The following is a 17,977-nucleotide window of genomic DNA, read 5'->3' as shown; positions in this document are numbered from 1 at the left end:
CTGCAGTATTCTTAACATGAGGGAGAGTACCAAAACTCTGGAAGAAACGTGGGAGGAGGAAGGACCAGTAGAACTCTCTAAAAAGCCATGAAGAATAGCACTAGCAAAGCCAGCTCTAGATCTGGAAACTCCATCCTACTTGCAATGTTTGGTAAAGGTATGTACAGAAGTCAAAACAGCTGCTTCAAGAATGGAGTTAGTATCCAAACCCTTGAAAAAAGCAGCCACAGCCCTAGTAGAATGAGCCTTAACAATAAGGAAGAAGGCTCTTACAATGAAAAACATAACAGAAAGAAATAGCCTTAGAAATCCAAGAAATAGTCTGCTTAGAAACAAAGACAATCTCAACAACCTGGGATGGAAAGAAACAAAAAGCTGATCAGATTTTCTGTTAGCCTTAGCCATATCCAAATCAAATCTGAGTTGTCAATGCACATCCAAGGTGTGTAAGCACATTCTCATTAGCAGACTGTGGAGAAGGAAAAAAGTGGGCAAATGAGTAGACTGATTAAGCGACAACTCATTCACAACCTTTGTCACAAAAGAGGGGTACGTATGCAAGGACACCTTGTCCTGAAGAAAAACCAAAAAAGAAGAAGAAGCCATAAGGGCTTGAAGTTCAGACACTCATCTGGATGAAAGTCAAAGCTAACAACAAAACAGTATTCTAAGTACAATGCTGCAAGGAAGCTGAAGCTGCAGGTACAAAAAGGAGCCAGTCAGTTTTTCCAAAACAAAGTTAAGATCCCAAGACAGAGGGACAGGCTTCCCTGGTAGGTCTAATGTAAAGGAAGTCTCTGAGGAACTGTTTAATCTCAAATCTAGCGGCTAAAGGAGATGAAGGCAGACAAGCAGAAAGAGGTGACAACTGGGCCTTGACAGAGGAGTAAGGCAACCCAGCACTGAGCAATACTCACAAACAAGATAGAACCACTGGGACATCTACAGTCAGTGGATCCAGGTTACTTGAAAGACACCAAAAAGAAAACCTCTTCCATTTGGATAAGTAGGATTTCCTGGCCTCCTGCAAAACCCTAAGCATGTCCTCAGAGAAAAGATGTCTGAAAAGAAACAATACCCTATTACCCACAGGGTCAGATGCAGAACAGACTGGTTTGAATAAATGACAGACCTTTTGTCTTGTGTGAGAAGGTCCACCCTGTGAAGTAACTTGTGATGACTGCCCTTGGCGAAATGCAGAAGAGGAAAACAATGCTGTCTTGGTCAAAAGGGAGTCACGAGCAAGACTTTTAGGTTTGCCTGCTGAATCTTGAACGGGACTTTCAAAATGAGAGGAAAGGGGGATAATGCAAAAAGAAACACCCTCTTCCAAGAAACTGATAGGGCGTCCACCTTCCAAACCAGAGGATCTGGGACTCTGCCACAAAATTGAGGAAGTTGTCTGTTCAGAGGGGAGGCAAACAGATCTACTTGAGGAGTACCACTGGTAGGCAATGTCCAGAAACACATCCCTGTGAAGCATCCATTCATGGGATTGAGTCAAGGACCTGCTCAGGTTGTCTGCCACATTAATTGACTGGAGAAGATGTACACTGCCTGAAGAGTGACATAGTACTGAACTGCAGTTCCCCTTGCCATAGAAGCTAACCTGCACAGAAGATAATATTCCATCCCCCGTTTGTTTACATACCAGAGGACTACGATATTGTCTGTAAACAATTTGAGAGGTCTTGGAGAAGATGAAAGCTAGCAGAAACACTCATCTCTTTGATGTTGATGTGCTCCTTTCTTTGAGAAGGTTGCTAAATCCTCTGTACCTTCAAGGAGCCGAAGGCTGCTCCCCAACATACATCTGAAGCATCTGTGAACAGCTCTTGAGAGGGAAGAGGAGGATGTAAAAGGAGGTCTGAGTTCAGAGACATCTGCTGAATCCACCAACGAAGTTCCTTCTTTAGACAGGGAAGAAGAGGATCCAAGAAGTCTAGACGATGTATATGCTGCATCCAAACTGATTTCAGGTACCACTGAAACTTCCTCGTATGGAGTTTGGCCAGTGGAAACATTGGAATGGTGGAAGACTTAAAAACCCAGAAGTCTCAGGAACTCCCTGGCTGTAAGAGTGTAGAGGAAGATGATTTTGGAAGAAATGATGGAAAAAGCCTTAGGAGGAGGCAGAGAGGCCACCACAAGGTCTGCCTGTATCCTGGACCCCAGGAAAACGTGATCCTGAAAAGGAGTGAGATAATTTTTTGAAACTGACTGTGAACCCAAACTTTGCAGAAGAGAAATAACTAAGTGTAGGTTCTGCAATAAGATCTGTGGATAGACTGCCTGAAGCAGATCATCGTCCAGATAAGAGAAAACTTGGATGCCTCAAAACCTGCAGAAAGCAATTACAGGAGATAGGCATTTGGTGAATACCCTTGGGGCAGTAGAAAGACCAAAGGGCAAAGCAGAGAACTGAAAAGGCAACAGAGAAATGTAAAAATTTCCTGTAAAGGGGATGAATAAGAATGTGAAGGTAAGCATCCTTGATATCCACGACAAGGCCATGAAAGCCTGAGGAAGAATGAGAGGAAATAAAGTATGAAGAGACAACATGCAGAAAGAAGGGGCCTTCAGGAACGTGTTGAGGTGTGAACGATACAGAACTGGTCTCCAAGAACCGTCCTTTCTGGGCACAAAAAACATTCTGGAATAAAACCCTCTTCTGTGAGCCAATGGAACCTCCTCAATCGTTCCCCAATTCAGCAATTCCTGAAGCACCTTTGGGAAGAACTGCAGCTGTTCCCGAGGTGGCTGAGAAAGGCTTAAGAATGGAAAGAGAGATTTCCAGGCCATGAAATACCCTTGTTGAATAATGGAAAGAACCCATGTGTCCTGCGTTGTTTTCTCTGTCTCTTCCAGTTTGGGAAAGACAAAGGGAAGGAGGAATAAGGCTGTGGCAAATGAGGTAGTCACAGATTACATGACTTGTCGGGAAAAGGCTGCTTCTGGGCAGGGGAAGCCTGAGAAGCCTTAGCTGGAAGAATTATCCTACCACCCTTCTTATTTTTAGATAGGGGTGGCCAAACCTATTTACAAACAAAAGGTGTCTTGTAAGGATAGTTTCTGTGAAACTTTGGCACAAGTGAGACAAAAATATGTTTCAAATCCTGAAACTCCTTACCCTTCTCCTGCAAGAACTTCAAATCATCAGCAGCAGTACTAAACAAAACATTATTATCCAGAGGAGCGCCCATTAACTTAGATTTAATGTCACTTGGTAATGGCTGAAGCCTTAACAAAGAATACCTCCTTCAAACAGAGCCTAATGCAGCTGCCCTGGAAGTTGCATCTGCTGCATCACAGCTGCACTTAATGGAATAGTGTGCTACTTGAGGGGAAGCCCCTAATAGGGACAAGGCATGCGTCGTCCTTCTGAATCTGGAAGGTTAGAAACAACTTGAATGGCCTGGAAAAGAAAAGCCAAAACATATCTGGTAATATGAGTGTGGTAATTAGTAGCACTGAAAGTTAGGGTGGCAGAGATGTAGACCTTCTTGCCCAGCCTTTCCATAATCCTGCTTTTCTTATCAGAAGGAAGAAGGAAAGTGTATGGCAGTAGTTTGGAGGGTTTATCTGAAGCCGCAGAAACCACAACAGGGTCAGCTGAAGGATACTTGAAAATAAATTTGCTGTCCCCTGGCACTTTTAAAAGTGGTCTGGCTTCTTACGGGCAGTGGGTTGAGAATCTGTAGTCTGAGACACTGAAGAGAATGCATCTAGTAAAGCTGGCAAAACTGGTGGAACAGCAGAAGGGGAAGGAGACTCCATTTGTAAGAGCTCATAATATCCCTTCTGCATTTCTGAAACCTGTGAACAATCCCACTTGAAAAACTCCCTCATTTATCAACTTTCCCCAAAAGTAATTTCTTGTATAGGATATTCTGTGCCATTAGAGTCCTATTCCAGAGATGCACACTTTAGAGATGGAATCTAGGTAGAATATGCTAAGGATTCATCATCTGAATATACTTCATCCTCAGAAGATTCCTGTTCTCCAACTCTCTTGTGAGGGGGAAGATGCCCAAGACAGAGAAGGGACAGAGATACTTCAAGGAGGCTTTAAAGCCATAAGGGCATTAAATAAGCCCTGGGTAAAATTCACTTTGAGGGTCTCAGGGAGCAGAAAGAAGTTTAGTCTTTTTCTTCTTTTTTAACTGCATGGTGGTATGAAAGGTGGAAGGGCCCGACGCTGGCCTACACTAACTGTAGTCGGAATTTCCTCTCTAACCAAAATTTGAGGGATCCCCCCAGGGCCTTCAGTGATGAGTCTAGTCAGTAATGATTTTAGGGTGGTGTTTCATTTTCTAGCAACATCAACCAATACCTAGATGTAGTCAAGAAGCATTGGTTTTTGCTACAAGAAGTGCCTGGTTTGGTAGACAAGGTCGGACATTCTCCTACTTTTAGTTTTAAAAATAATAAATCCCTCAAACAACATCTATGTCATGGTGAATTATCTAGAACTATCACTAGTTCCAATCGGCATGGTACTTTTCCATGCAGGATTTGTAGTGCTTGTCAATTTATATATAGTAAAAATAAATATGTACATCCTACTAGGCAATTTTCATTGTATACTAATCAATATACTGATTGTAGATCTACAGATGTGGTCTATTATTGTTTTTGTGTACAATGTCCTGCCTTTTATGTAGGAAAAACAAATAGAATGCTTAAAGATCGTATTTTAGACCACATAAGAGATATTAGTAATAATAAACCATCAAATGCTCTAGCTAATCATGTTATGTCCAATAGCCGTTCTCATTCCTTTAAGTTTTTTGTTTTACAACATATTTATAGAAACCCCACAGGTGGTGACATTGAGAATATCACAGAGAGACATGAACAGATCACAGAGCGACATGAACAGAAGTGGATTCTGGAACTTAATGCTGAAAAGTATCCTGGTTTGAATGCTACTACTTCCTTAGTCCCTTTTTCAAAGGCTAGACATCTTAAGCATTAAGATTAGCTAAGTTTTTTCAAAGTTAGTTTATGTATTTAACTAGCTTTTAGTTTTCAGGTATTCTATTTAACTTTTTGCTGACTAGTATTTTTCCATGTTTTATCTTGATTTTATAAGTTATTTAAGTGCTTTTTTATGTATGGTATTTGAATTTTTCTTGTACAATGTTTTTAAGTAATGCTTTTATTAGTTTGAGTTTGAGCATGAGGCTTAATTGTTCTTAACTACTACTCAATCATTGTGTGATATTTATTGATTAATTGGCATTTTAGATATCTATTTAAAATTGTGCATTCTTTACTGTGGTGTCTAATGAAGCAACTTCGGTTGTGAAAGCACTTACCTTGTATTTTGTTGTGATTAAACGTTTTGCTGTGTGCTATCTTGGTGCATCTCTTACTTTTTACTTGGATTTATTTCAGCACCAAGGTTTTATCTAACACGGTTTCTTTGGTTCTCTGAGTCTAGGTTCCCCCTGAGTATCTGAACTGGACGTCTGCAGAGCACTTGAGGACGTGCCTGTAGTGGGATCCATGGCGGCCTCTGAAGCATTCCAAGCCAACGAATCCAACCCAAGAACTGGACGCATCTCTGGGCCTTCATCAGCCTCAAGAGAGATGCAAGATGTAGGGGGCCTTCATCAGCCTCAAGAGAGACGCAAGATGTAGGAGGCCCAGCAGAAGAGTCAGACCTAGGCTTTTTTGGCCTCGCTCTTCAAAGATAACTCTACCTCAGGCCCAGAAGTCCCTTCCATAGTGTCTTTCGCTAAGCATTTTAGATGCTGATTCTCAAGGTAAATAGCTAGAGACAAAAGTCGACTACGTAATGTCTTAGGCACAAGGGCCTGGTAAATGGAACAAGATTTATGATCCTGAGTAGACACTAAACAAAACAAGCACTGCTCATGACTATTCTTATGTGGAATCTGTCTCCCACACTGGCATTTGACATTCTTGGATGTCATGAAAAAAAAAAAAACTTACATAAAAGTAGTAACAAAAAGGAAAAAGAAATCCCAAATGGGGGACTTCTCTGAAATGGCTTGATACACCAGCAAACAACTTGGGCAAGCAGACTGACTATCAAAGATGGCGTTCAGACTGGTGGGCAGGGAAGTTCTGAGGACAGTACATGCAGACCTTGCCTTTACACCCTCCGTTCATGAGGAGCATACGTGTGACTTACCACCCACTTGTAAGTAAAAGGCTTTGGTATACTGGCCAGATGTTGGGTCAGCCTACACGGGGAATCCCTCATGTTATGAATATTGCAACAGTAAAATAGAAGAACATCATTTACAGAATCATAATCACAACAGAAAACACAGAAATTATGACCACTGCACAATCACAACAAAGCACACTAGAGTATGGCCAAAGTTAATCTGCTGACCCTCAAGAAACCACGAGTCATGAACATTAGCCATCAATACAATTTTTTGCCTTAATGAACAGACTTGGCTGCAAGTCTCTGTTTAACTTACCACCCACCTCAATCCAATCTACAACATGCTTACAGAAAGCAGCCTTCAGGACAAATAAGAGCTAAACCAGAGGAAGGGAAACCCTCTGCAGAGTTCCAAGAAATTGATTTGTAGTCTTGTACAATATGCATGAAAAAATACCCAACTTACAGAACCAAATACTTCATTGATGTAGCATTTAGCTATTTATGATAAAGACGACCATCTATATTTTAACTTTTTTTCCACTGCTAAGGAAATCACTGAATGCATTTTAGAGTATACATGTATTTTATTAGCAATGTATGTCCAACATGATAAAAAGTGCCACTGGTTTGCTCATTGTCTGAAATCCAGGCTATACAGATAAAGGCCTAGTAATGTTTCTATAGATATTCAAACAAAATAATTTCTTTTCTAGCTGACAAAAATGAACAGCAGCAGCCCTACCACTTACGTGCCCCACAGACTCGTACAAGTAAAATGTAACTACATCACATGAAAACATGAAAAAAGTTTACTGTAATAGTTCAAACCAAACACTGTTTTACAGACAAATTTTCAGTAAGATTTTTCTACAGACTACTATTACTTGCCTTTCTCTGTGGTCTCTCCTCAAGGCCTTCCAGGAATGGTGCAACATCATCATCATCGTAGCTAGTAAATTCAGTGTCTTTTCCTACCACACCAACTGAGACATTCTGAAAAGGAAAAGATTTTAATACTTTTCAGAAAACACAAAAGAAACATTACCTGTAAAGTACAGCTCAAACAGTGAGCCGAGTTTCCTTTATTTACACAAAAAAAAAACAGAAAAAATTACAGGGAGAAATAAAATAAATAGTAACTTATAGAATGCTAACATTGCTCTCCAGGTAATTTTCAATACATCTGAAATGATATGAAAACACTGCATCTAAAATGCCAATGCTAATTGAGGACACAAAATGAAGCCATCTAGGTTTAGTAAATGTGCACTGATCCCAAAAAGATCTCCAAAAAAAGAAGTTATGTACTCACCATAACGTTCCATCTGAGTAGGTAACTTCATCTGTCAGCAACCTGTGGGTATCGGATCCGACCTGGCACCTTACCAAGCTAGAGATCCGAGCTCCAAGCTCCTCCCCTTACCCATAATACCCTACCTCCCTCCAGTCCTCAGATCGAGTTTGCCCAATTATCAAACATCCAGACAAACAATACCTGAATATCCTAACCTACCGCATAACAGAACTAAAACATTCCATCATTCAAGTAACAAAAAGACAGGTTAGGGGAAAGGAGGGGAGGGGGGTCGGTTGCTGACAAAGGAAGTTACCTACTCAGATGGAAAGTTATGGTGAGTACATAACTTCTTTATCTGAAGTAGTTAACTTCATTTGATCAGCAACCTGTGGGACACAGTCCCCAGCTACCAAAAAACATGGGAGGTCCTCAAGGAAGAATATTCCAGAGCACTGCAGAGCCAAAGGCTGCCCTCCCTCTGGATATCAGATCTAGTTTATAATACAAAATGAAAGTATGAGAAGAAGCCACCCAAGTGGCCGCAGAACAGATGTCATCCAAGGGAAATCTTGACCAAAACGCAGCAGAGGTAGCCATAGAACGGGTAGAGTGCGCATGAACCCACAAGGGCTCCGGCCGACCAGAAATTTTGTACGCAAGCAAGATTCAGTGGGATATCCATCTAGCTAGAGTCACCTTCGTAACTGGTTTACCCAAGGATGGCTGAGCAAACGAAACGAAAAGCTGCTCCAACTTGCGTGAGGCAGCCGTCCTGTGCAAGTAAAAGCACAATTATCTATGCACATCTAACGAATGCAGCCTGTACTCCCCTTTGTTCTGACAGTTAGGGAAGAAAACAGGCAAATTAATGGATTGGTTGATATTAGCCTCGGAAGCCACTTTAGGTAAGGAAGGAAGGACTAGTCCTGAGAGATACCCTGTCCTTATGGAAGACCAGATATGGGGGTTTAGTACAAAGGGCCTGAAGTTCAGATACCCTTCTAGCTGAGGTAATAGCAATTAAGAAGGCAGTTTTCCAAGATAAGAACTTTAAGTCAACAGAAGCTGCAGGCTCAAAAGCTGGACCAGTTAGAGCCTGAAGAACTAAGGTTAGGTCCCATGGAGGAACCGCATTCTTGACAGGAGGTCTTAAAAGAAAGGTGCCCTTTAAGAAAGTCTTACAGATCTTAGTGGAAGCCAAGGGCCTAAGATTGTCCCCGATGTGGAAGTGGGAAATGGCCACCATCTGAACCTTCACAGTAGAAGAACTGGCCCCTTGATGGAAAATGTGAGATAGAAATTCAAGTACTGCTGGAATGGGAGCTGTAAAAGGGTCCAAATCCCTATGTCGGGCCCAGATGGAAAAACGTTTCCATTTACTGTTGTAGACCTTCCTGGTAGAAGGCTTATGCGCCGCCACCAGGATGGATTTAACAGGAGACGAGATACTGGGAGTCCTAGCCACTAACTGAACTGGATCAACCAAGCCATGAGCTTGAAGTCGTCCAGATTCGGAGTTTCCAATCCCGAAGGATGGGAAATCAGATCCGGAATGGGATCCAAGATCCAAGGAGGAGCGATGAGATGAGACCGTAGAGACGGGAACCAGGTCTGACGAGGCCAGAATGGAGATATGAGGATCAGCTTGCTCCCCGACCGACAAGCTTTCTGCAAGAATTTTATCATTAACGGGAGAGGAGGATAAGCATAAAGAAGACCGGATGGCCAAGCATGAACTACAGCGTCTCTGGGGCTCTCCCCCGGCGGGGGAATTAGAGCGAAAAACTCGCTGCACTTTGCATTCGAAGGTGATGCGAAGAGATCGCAGCAAGGTTGACCCCATCTGTGGAAGATCTGTTTCGCTACTAAGGGGTTCAGAGACCACTCGTAAGGTGAGAGGATAGTTAGACTCAGCTTGTCCGCTAGAATGTTGGACCAACCCGGTATGTGCGTTGCTAACAGAAAACAGTTGGTGGATATCGCCCACTCCCAAACTCTCATGGCCTCTCGACAAAGAGGGTAAGACCTGGTCCGCCCCGGTTTGTTGATGTACCAGATCACCGACATGTTGTCTGTCTGAATTGCAATAGTCCCTGGAGGAAGAAGGGCATGGAGAGCCTGCAACGCTAGAAGCACCGCCCTCATCTCCAGAACACTGATATGCAGAATGGTCTCTATTGGAGTCCACGTGCCTTGGACAGTTCTGCCCATGCAATGCCCCCACCCTAGGCGAGAAGCGTCCATGGTCACCGTGGCTTGGGGTTGAGGCATCAAAAACGGTCGCCCTTCCCGAGCTCTCGGGAATGGAGCCTCCAAAGTAGGGAGTCCCTGCAAACTCTGCTGAGGGGAATCGGGGAGTCCAACGGATGTCGAAGGATGGACCACTGGACCTGTAAGGTCCATTGAAGAACCCTCATGTTCAAGCGGGCTAGTGGTGAAAGGTTGACAGCAGCTGCCATGGACCCTAGAGCTCTCAGGACTAATTCCGCTGGTGGGGCCGGAGATTGTAGAAGTGCTAATACATGGAGAGTTAAGGTGCGGAGCCTGTCTGCTGTCAAAAAGGCCTTGGACTGAAGTGTGTCTATTCTGGCCCCTATGAAATCCAGGACATGAACAGGGAGAAGGGATTTTTTTTCTAATTTATCGTGATCCCCAACTGATGGGCCAAGAGTAGGAAGCAATCCCTGGCTGAGCATAGTAGATGCCTGGTGGGGGCGGCGAGGAGCCAGTCGTCCAGGTACGGAAAGACCTGTATTTCCTGAAGTCTCAGGTGGGCTGCTACAACTGCCATGACCTTGGTGAACACCCTGGGGGCTGTGGTGAGGCCAAAAGAGAGGACCCCGAACTGATAATGACTGGCCCCCAATCGAAAGCGGAGAAACCTCCTGGATCGCCTGTCCATGAGAATGTGGTAGTCCGCATCCTTGAGGTCTATGGAGCACATCCAGTTGTTCTCCTGCAGGAGGGGGAGAATAGATTGAAGAGTGACCATCCAGAATTTCTCCTTGGCAATGAACAGGTTAAAGGTTGACAGATTGAGAATTGGTCTTCAGTCCCCCGTCTTTTTTGGCATCAAAAAGAACCTGCAGTAATTGCCCGACCCGGACTGTCCTGGGGGGACGCGTTGGATGGCCTTTTTTCTTAGCAGCTCCTTTATTTCTGAAGCTGCCGCCTCCCTCTGACTGGGTGGAACATCAGAGAGGCTGATGGACTCCCAATGTGCTAGATGTTCCGAAAAACGTCCCCCCAACTGCCTCCAGAGAGGAGCAGTCGGTCAACTCTTCAGGGTTGCTGCGCGGGTCGGTCAGAGAAAGGTTCTCTGCCTCTGGGCGGCATCCACAGGACTGCTGAGACTTCGGAACCACATCTTTTGTCCTCTCTGGTTCCAGGAAAAGGACGTCTTTCTCACTCTGGAGCACAGGGTAGAACCATATCGATTTTAGAGTGGCCATGCAAGCAGAGATTTGTCCGGCTGCCATGGAGCATATTCTTTATTCAGCACCCTGATGGAAAAGGTGGCTGAAGCAAACATCCGCTTCATCTACTAGGGAACCTTTACTCCATGCTGGCTTGTCTGTGGGGGGGGGGGGGGGGCTACGGATTTTGTCTGGTCTCCTAGAGATTGGCTCCACAGTGCCGGCTCCTTCCATGCCCTGGTAGTAATTAGGTCTACCAGGGGGTCGGCCGGTGGGGACACCCAAGAGGTAGATGGGCCTGCGTCAAACGTCTCCAGAAACACTGACTCATTCGAGAAAGGCTTCTGGGCTGACCACCCCCCTCTAATGCGCAGCATCTCCATAATGTCTCCAAAGGAGACATCCTCGGGGGGGGTGACCTGGGGGAACCCTCCCCTTCCTCCAAGTCAGTGTCTTCCGTGAGGGACTCGGGGGAGTCCAAGTGCCTTCTTTTACACTTTCGTTTGTGAGGGACCTCTCGACAGGACTGTCCGAGGAGGGCTCACCAACGGGATCATGCTCCTCTGCAGGAACTAGCTGGGGCGTAGATGCAGAATGTCCCTGGGGCCGGATGATGGAAGACAGGCCCATCTGCGAGGAAATGGTGGGTGGATCCATAGCACGAACCAGGGACCTCGAACCCTTCGAGAGAACCCTCTCCACCACGTTGAAAGCCGAAGGTGAACCACTCTCCCTGGGATCCGGGAGCAGCCCCCTCGGATCCGACGTATGGACCAACGCCGGAGGTGAACTGATCGGACCCGAAAGGGAAGTGTGCTCCGACCACATCGGAGCCGAAAACACGCTTACCCCTGTGGATCCGAAGCTCGGCTCTTGGCCCCAAGAGCTTGGATCCGAAAAAGGACCAGATAAACTCGAGGGTATGGCCGGCGAAGTAGCGATTACTATCGGCGCCGACTCCCCGGCTCCAAAACCCGATAATGGATCAGAGAAGGAGCAATGGGGGCAAACAAGGGGGCCGAGCTCCCCCCCCTCAGGGGGGGGCAAGAGCACTCCCATCTGCATCTGGGCCTGAAGAAAGCGACGCATCATCCGGTCCATGTCTGCGTCGGAAAGACTCCTTGTAGACCTAGAAGAGGTCGCTGAGGCTGGCCGGGAAGGCCGCCTGGATGACCTCGAAGGTGACCGGGACTTCTCCGGCTCCGGAGAGAAACGTGGGGAACGGAGCTGAGAGGGGGAGGACCCGGGGACCTTCAAGGGGGAACAGAGCTGCTTAGCCGGCAGGGCCGAAGGGGCTGAGTCGGCCCGCCGCTTGTGACTCTTATGCCTTTCTCTGTCTCTGTCTCTCTCTCTCCCTCTATACCTCTTCTCTTTTTTTAGCAGAGTCCCTCTCTCCCTGGGATACAGTGAGAGGTTGAGTCCCGGCCAGGGGAGGAGGAACTGATGGCTGAACAGCCGCAGCTGGCGCCACTGAGGGAGAGGAGGAAGAAGTAGAATCTGCGAGTAAGAGACCCGCTAGGATTAACTTGTTCCTCCTGTCGCTCAGAGCCCGGGAGTTAAAGGCAGCACAAATCTGGCAGCCCGATGTTAAATGTGCGACCCCCAGGCAAAGAATGCACTGTGTGTGGCCATCGGCTGGAGACCGCTTATGACCACACACAGAGCATTTGGAAAAAATGGCCTTAGGGGCTTCGGCCATGACCAACACAAGCACACTCCCTAACACACAGATAAAGGAAAGGGGAATACACTAAAATTAAACTAAACTAAATTAACTAATTTAAACTAAATTAAACTACCCAAGGGATCTAAAACGCACACAGACACACACACTGAAACTGCAATTTAAGGTGAAAAGTTAGAGTAATTCCTACACTTTCTCTTACCTAATAGCCAAGAGCTAGTCACTCGTGCTTATAGAAGCCGCGGCAAACGAGATCTGAGGACTGGAGGAGGTAGCAGGGTATTATGGGTAAGGGGAGGAGCTTAGAGCTCAGATCTCTAGCTTGGTAAGGTGCCGGCTCGGATCCAGGTCGGATCCGATACCCACAGGTTGCTGATCAAATGAAGTTAACTACTTCAGATCAACTACTTTAGTGATGGTTATCAGACAGGGCACTAACCATAGTAAAATACTACAGAACACATGCACTTTAATGGAAGTAACTACCCCCATCTTGTTCTGTGGTATAAAATAAACCGTCAGAAGTAGGTCCAACTTTTAAGCAAAAAAAAAAAAGGATTCAGTTATTTCTCAAACAATAAGGGGACATGAACACAAACACATTTCAACTTTTATAAAGGATCATCAGTACTCAGCAGATCTCACCTTCCCCCAAAAAAGAACTGCTCGGGCATGCTTTTAAACTACATCTTAGTTGTAATGGCTAAAGAATGCTCAGCAAGAAGCTACACACAACATTCAGCTCTAGCCTACTACATTCGCCTTTATAGACTGCACATGTGGAAGGAAAATTTAAGAAAGGCACAGCTGGGTTGAGTCTGCTACAGAAATTAAGTTCACAGTGTGACTTATCAGACTTAGATGAACAAAATAAGAACACTTTACTTCAATATGCAAATATACATGGTGAAAAGCAGCACTAACTTCACCCTTTGGGAAAGAGTCCCGAGCCATGTGTAAATCCTCGAAGGAACTAAAGATGGATATTCCAGAACACAGTGGAGCCAAAAGAAGCTCAGGATCTTGACTGAATACCCAGCCTAAAATGGGAAATAAAAGCATGATGACCCACCTAAATTGCCGTTTCATAAACTTCATCCAGTGATACTCTGGAAGAGAGAGCTGTAGAAGTAGTCATAGGTCTGGTAGAATGATCCTAGGCTTGCATGGCAGGGTGTTGCCTCTCAATGAATATGCAAATGAAATACAGTCTGACAGCCATTTGGATAACGTCACTTCCAGGGTGCAAAGTAGCCAATTAGGTTCAAGTGTGCCTAGGCTAGGTTTTGAAAAGGAAACAAACTGACTGGATTTTCTAAAAGCCTTGGTACTGTCCAAATAAAGAGGATTCCAAAAAAGTCCAGCACAAATGAAGTGGATACAGTTGCATTTATTTAATATAAAAGGTGGCTAACTCCATAGAAACAAACCGGTTTTGGCTTAGAATAGCCTTCCTCAGTGTTACTAAACAAAAAACACCATGTTTAAATAGTATGTACTAAATTACTGTCGTCCCCCTATTGGTGCATACCAAATCAATCATGTTCATTCAAGCCAGGTTTGAAGAGAGCTCCTAACCTTACACTCCAGCCAGACTCTTCTTCATTAAGTTTACTATGCCAATCTGACTTGCACATTCTATTTCCCTAGATTTTATATACAATAGTAAAATGGAATTTAGCAGTACGATGAGTTAAGAGTGTGTGTTTATAAATGGCATTTGTAAGCCTTTTGTTCGTTACATCACTTAGACGCTCACTGATCCTGAATCTAAGTGGATGTGAAGTTTGTCCAACATAGAAAGCAGAACAAAAGCATCTGGCTAAGTAAATAACCCAAACACTACTGCAATTGCCCATAATGTTGATACTGTATATTTTTGAAGTGTTGCTGCTAGTGAACTCCTAAGTTTTATAAATGTGTGTACAAGCACTACAATGTCCACAAGGACTGCTACCTGTCAATCTATCCCCAAATAACGTAGTTTGGTGAGAATCAGTAGTGGACCTCTTTTTATAGTGAGTGAGGTATAAGTTAACAGTCCTTCCTCTATGACACGAGTATAAACACTTGGGTGGGAGAATGTTAGCCAAACGTTCATTAGCTAGTAAAATGTTCCAATGATTATTAATAATGTCCCGAAACCCATTTGTGTTAAGGCCATAGGTTGTAACCAAACAAATATCCTGAGGTGTATGTTTGTTCAATGCGTCAAGCTTTTGGTCGATATTGTAATAATTCCTCCCGGTCTGACCTTGCAGCATGCACACTAGCATTGTTTATGGTGCCTGTTTGGTACCCCCTACTGAGAAATCTATTGTACAAATCCTTTGTGCCTGAGGTGTATGCCTCATTACTGGAGCAGATACGTTTAATTTGCAAAAATTGTGATTTTGGTATATTGAGAATAATTTGAAGTGGATGGTAACTGGTAGCATGGAGCAATGTATTGAATTGTGGAAATTTCTTGAATGTTTCCGTTTTCAAAGTGTCCAAATCCCTGCTTATCAACACATCCAAGAACGTGACCTTGTTCCTATCCCAATTCAAAGTGAAATGGATACCCCATTTATTTTCGTTCAAATAATCCACAAACTCCTGTAAATAGGAGGCGTCTCCTTTCCATACCAACCAGCAATCATCTAAATAACGACGCCAGATGTCCATGTTGTCCAAAAATAGATTGTGAGACTCAGCATAAATTAACTGCTCCTCTATGTAACCCATGAACAGGTCTGCATAAACGGGAGCAAAGGATGCACCCATCGCAGTGCCTCTGACTTGCCAATAACATTCATTCTGGAAATAAAAAACATTTTTAGTTAGAACATGTTCTGTAAAGCAGGTTAATAATGTATTGAAACCTGGTGGATACAGGTTCGCTTTTTATCTAACCAATACTGTATGGCTTCTAAACCTGCCCAATGGGGTATATGTTCATATAAAGGGCTGTCACATCCAGGGTGCAAAGTAGCCAATTAGGTTTAAGTTGGGTATCCCCAATAATTTGCAAAAATTCGGTGGTGTCCTTGAGTCTGGCCCTAACCTGTGATAATAGAGGCTGTAAGTACTTAGTAAGGAATGCGGACAATGGTTCCGTTAAGGATGCTTTGCCTGAAACTATCGGTCTACCTGGTGGTGTTCCTTGGGATCTTTATGTATTTTGGGTATTAGATATAGGTATTGTAATGTAGAATCAGGCACCGTAAGATGATATTTAGTTTCCTGTTTAACAATGCCTTCCTCAAATGGTAGCTGCAACAATTGATCTATTTCCTTCTTGAACTTAAAAAGTTGGATCCAAATGCATATGCATGTAGAAAAGGCCATTGGATAACTGTTTTTCGGCCTCCCTAAGGTATTGCTCCCTATCCATCACAACAACCGCCCCTCCCTTGTCAGCCAGTAAAATAACTAAATTACAGTTCTTACTAAGTTTAATTAAAGCTGCCTGTTCCTCCTTGGTTAAATTCTGTTTAGTATTAGAATTAATCCTACCATGAAAATGTAAATCCTTGAGAACACATTCTTTGAACACAGACATGCCTGTCCATGGGTGGCATAAATTGAGACTTACGAATCCGAAAGTCAGTAGGTCTTTGAGTTTGATCGTTCTCTGAAAAACAATTTCAAGTTTAAAGTTCTACAAAAGTCATTTATATCACTGACCAAAACATGTTCATTAACAAAAAAAAAAAGCAGGGACAAAATTTAGTCCCTTATTGAGTAACTTTATTTCACCTCTAAGATTATAAGATGAAATACTGTGTACATTGTTGTTGTTCATGATATTTGTTTCAAAAGTTGTTCTATGTTGTTTATTAGCCCTATGCTTTCTACCCCCATGGCTTTTGACCCTAAAGGGTCAGTTTCTGGTTTGCTTTTAGCTACTGGGGACTCCAGAATGGGTAGAGAATCTGCATCAGTGACGGATGATGAATCATCATCAGAAGTTGTCTCTAAAAGCTCAGTTCTATTTCTAAGACTAGATCCGAGTCGTTTTCTTAACATATCTTTGTGTAGTATCTTGAAAGCGAACGTTTCTTTGTGTGTTGAATGGTTTGCCATTTTGATAGTCACTAACATCTCTATTAAATTTGTCAATCTTTTTCTTTTTTAAATGTTGTTCCAATTGTTGCAACTCTTTAGCGAGGGTATTTAAATGAGTGTTGAAAATAGTTTCCCCCTCAAAAACCTTTGCTTCCTCACAGAATTGTTTAACCTCCAAAATGTATTTGTCTATGGCACGTTCATGGTACATGCTAAGGGCTTCCACAAATAACATGGATGCCTGATGTTGGGCTTGAGCCCAATCTTGAGTAAGTTGTTCATCAATCTGACTAACTAAAGGTTGCATTTTTAGTCTAAGCCCCCGTAGGGTGATATCTTTAGCCTTATAAGCTTTGAAAAGCCTTTAATGCCAAATATGTGATCTGAGCGTTTTCATGCTTTTAGTTAGTTTAGAAAATATTAAAATGCATGGTTCACCTATGGGTTTGTTATTATTACCCATATCTCCTTGGCCAGATGGTGTTAGGCCAAAAATTCCTACATCATGCCGGTCTGCTGACAGACCTTCTAACAATATCATAAGATCCATGTTGGAGCCCTTTTTACTAAAAAGGATAAAATGTCAATATAAATAAATAAATGTTCAGTCTGTTTCAGAAAGCAATGTCAAACTCACTATGGTAAAAGATGCCTCAAAAAGATGAACAAAAAAAAAATTCCTTCCTTTGATTAGATAGTACTGTATCTAAACACTTCTGTACCATATGTTCTTACTGGAGTTGGCCTGTAAAGTGGTCAGCAAGACAAGTTCATGAATGACAAAAAATAATGTCAATATAAATCCTATTAGGCCAGTGGATGAACCAAACAAAATGGCTCCCAAAGGACAGGAAGTATTCAGTTATAATTTATTTTCCAAGCCGACCTTCGTCTCAGGCTTTAGATATATATACACACCAAAAAAAGGAGATTATCACTATATTAGAACCAAAGAAAAAAACATTGGTGCAGAAGACTTGCTTGCATAAGTAAAGTTACAACCTAAATGACAATAATCATGTCAATATAAATTCAAATGAGCCAATAGATGACTCAAATAGTGGCCCCCAACAAACGCAAAACATTTTTAATTATAGTTATGTTCCAAGCCGACCTTCGTCTCAAGCTGTGGATATGTGTTTAGAGAAAAACTGTTATCAAAGTACTGAAACCAAGGTTTCAAAAAGTAAACACTAATACACAGGATATGCTCCTTTAACCAAAAATATATCCTGAGCCTTCCGTTCCAACCAATAAATCAGAGTAGCTGACATTCGTCTCCACCTAACTCAGGGCAATAATAGCAAGCCCCAATGGTATACATCAGTCCCTTATGGGTGCCAATCATCTGGGAAACCCAGTATATAAATATTCAGCTAAAG

At 43.3% G+C, this 17,977-nt stretch overlaps 1 protein-coding gene across 4 annotated transcripts in view; it reads right to left on the bottom strand.

The window, feature by feature from the left end:
- Positions 1 to 17,977, bottom strand: part of PSMA1 (proteasome 20S subunit alpha 1) — a 416,885-nt gene that overhangs the window by 141,860 nt on the left and 257,048 nt on the right. For all 4 annotated transcript variants that reach the window (XM_044082794.1, XM_044082790.1, XM_044082793.1 and 1 more), the window contains exon 9: positions 7,037 to 7,141. In XM_044082794.1, coding sequence (XP_043938729.1) covers positions 7,037 to 7,141 — 105 coding nt within the window. The remainder of the gene's footprint in view (positions 1 to 7,036; positions 7,142 to 17,977) is intronic.

Source organism: Protopterus annectens, chromosome 9.part0, assembly GCF_019279795.1.
Source record: "Protopterus annectens isolate FY-2018-M chromosome 9.part0, PAN1.0, whole genome shotgun sequence".
Classification (NCBI taxonomy): Eukaryota; Metazoa; Chordata; order Ceratodontiformes; family Protopteridae; genus Protopterus; species Protopterus annectens.
Note: the sequence above shows the minus strand (reverse complement) of the source record. Positions and strands in the feature narration are given on the sequence as shown.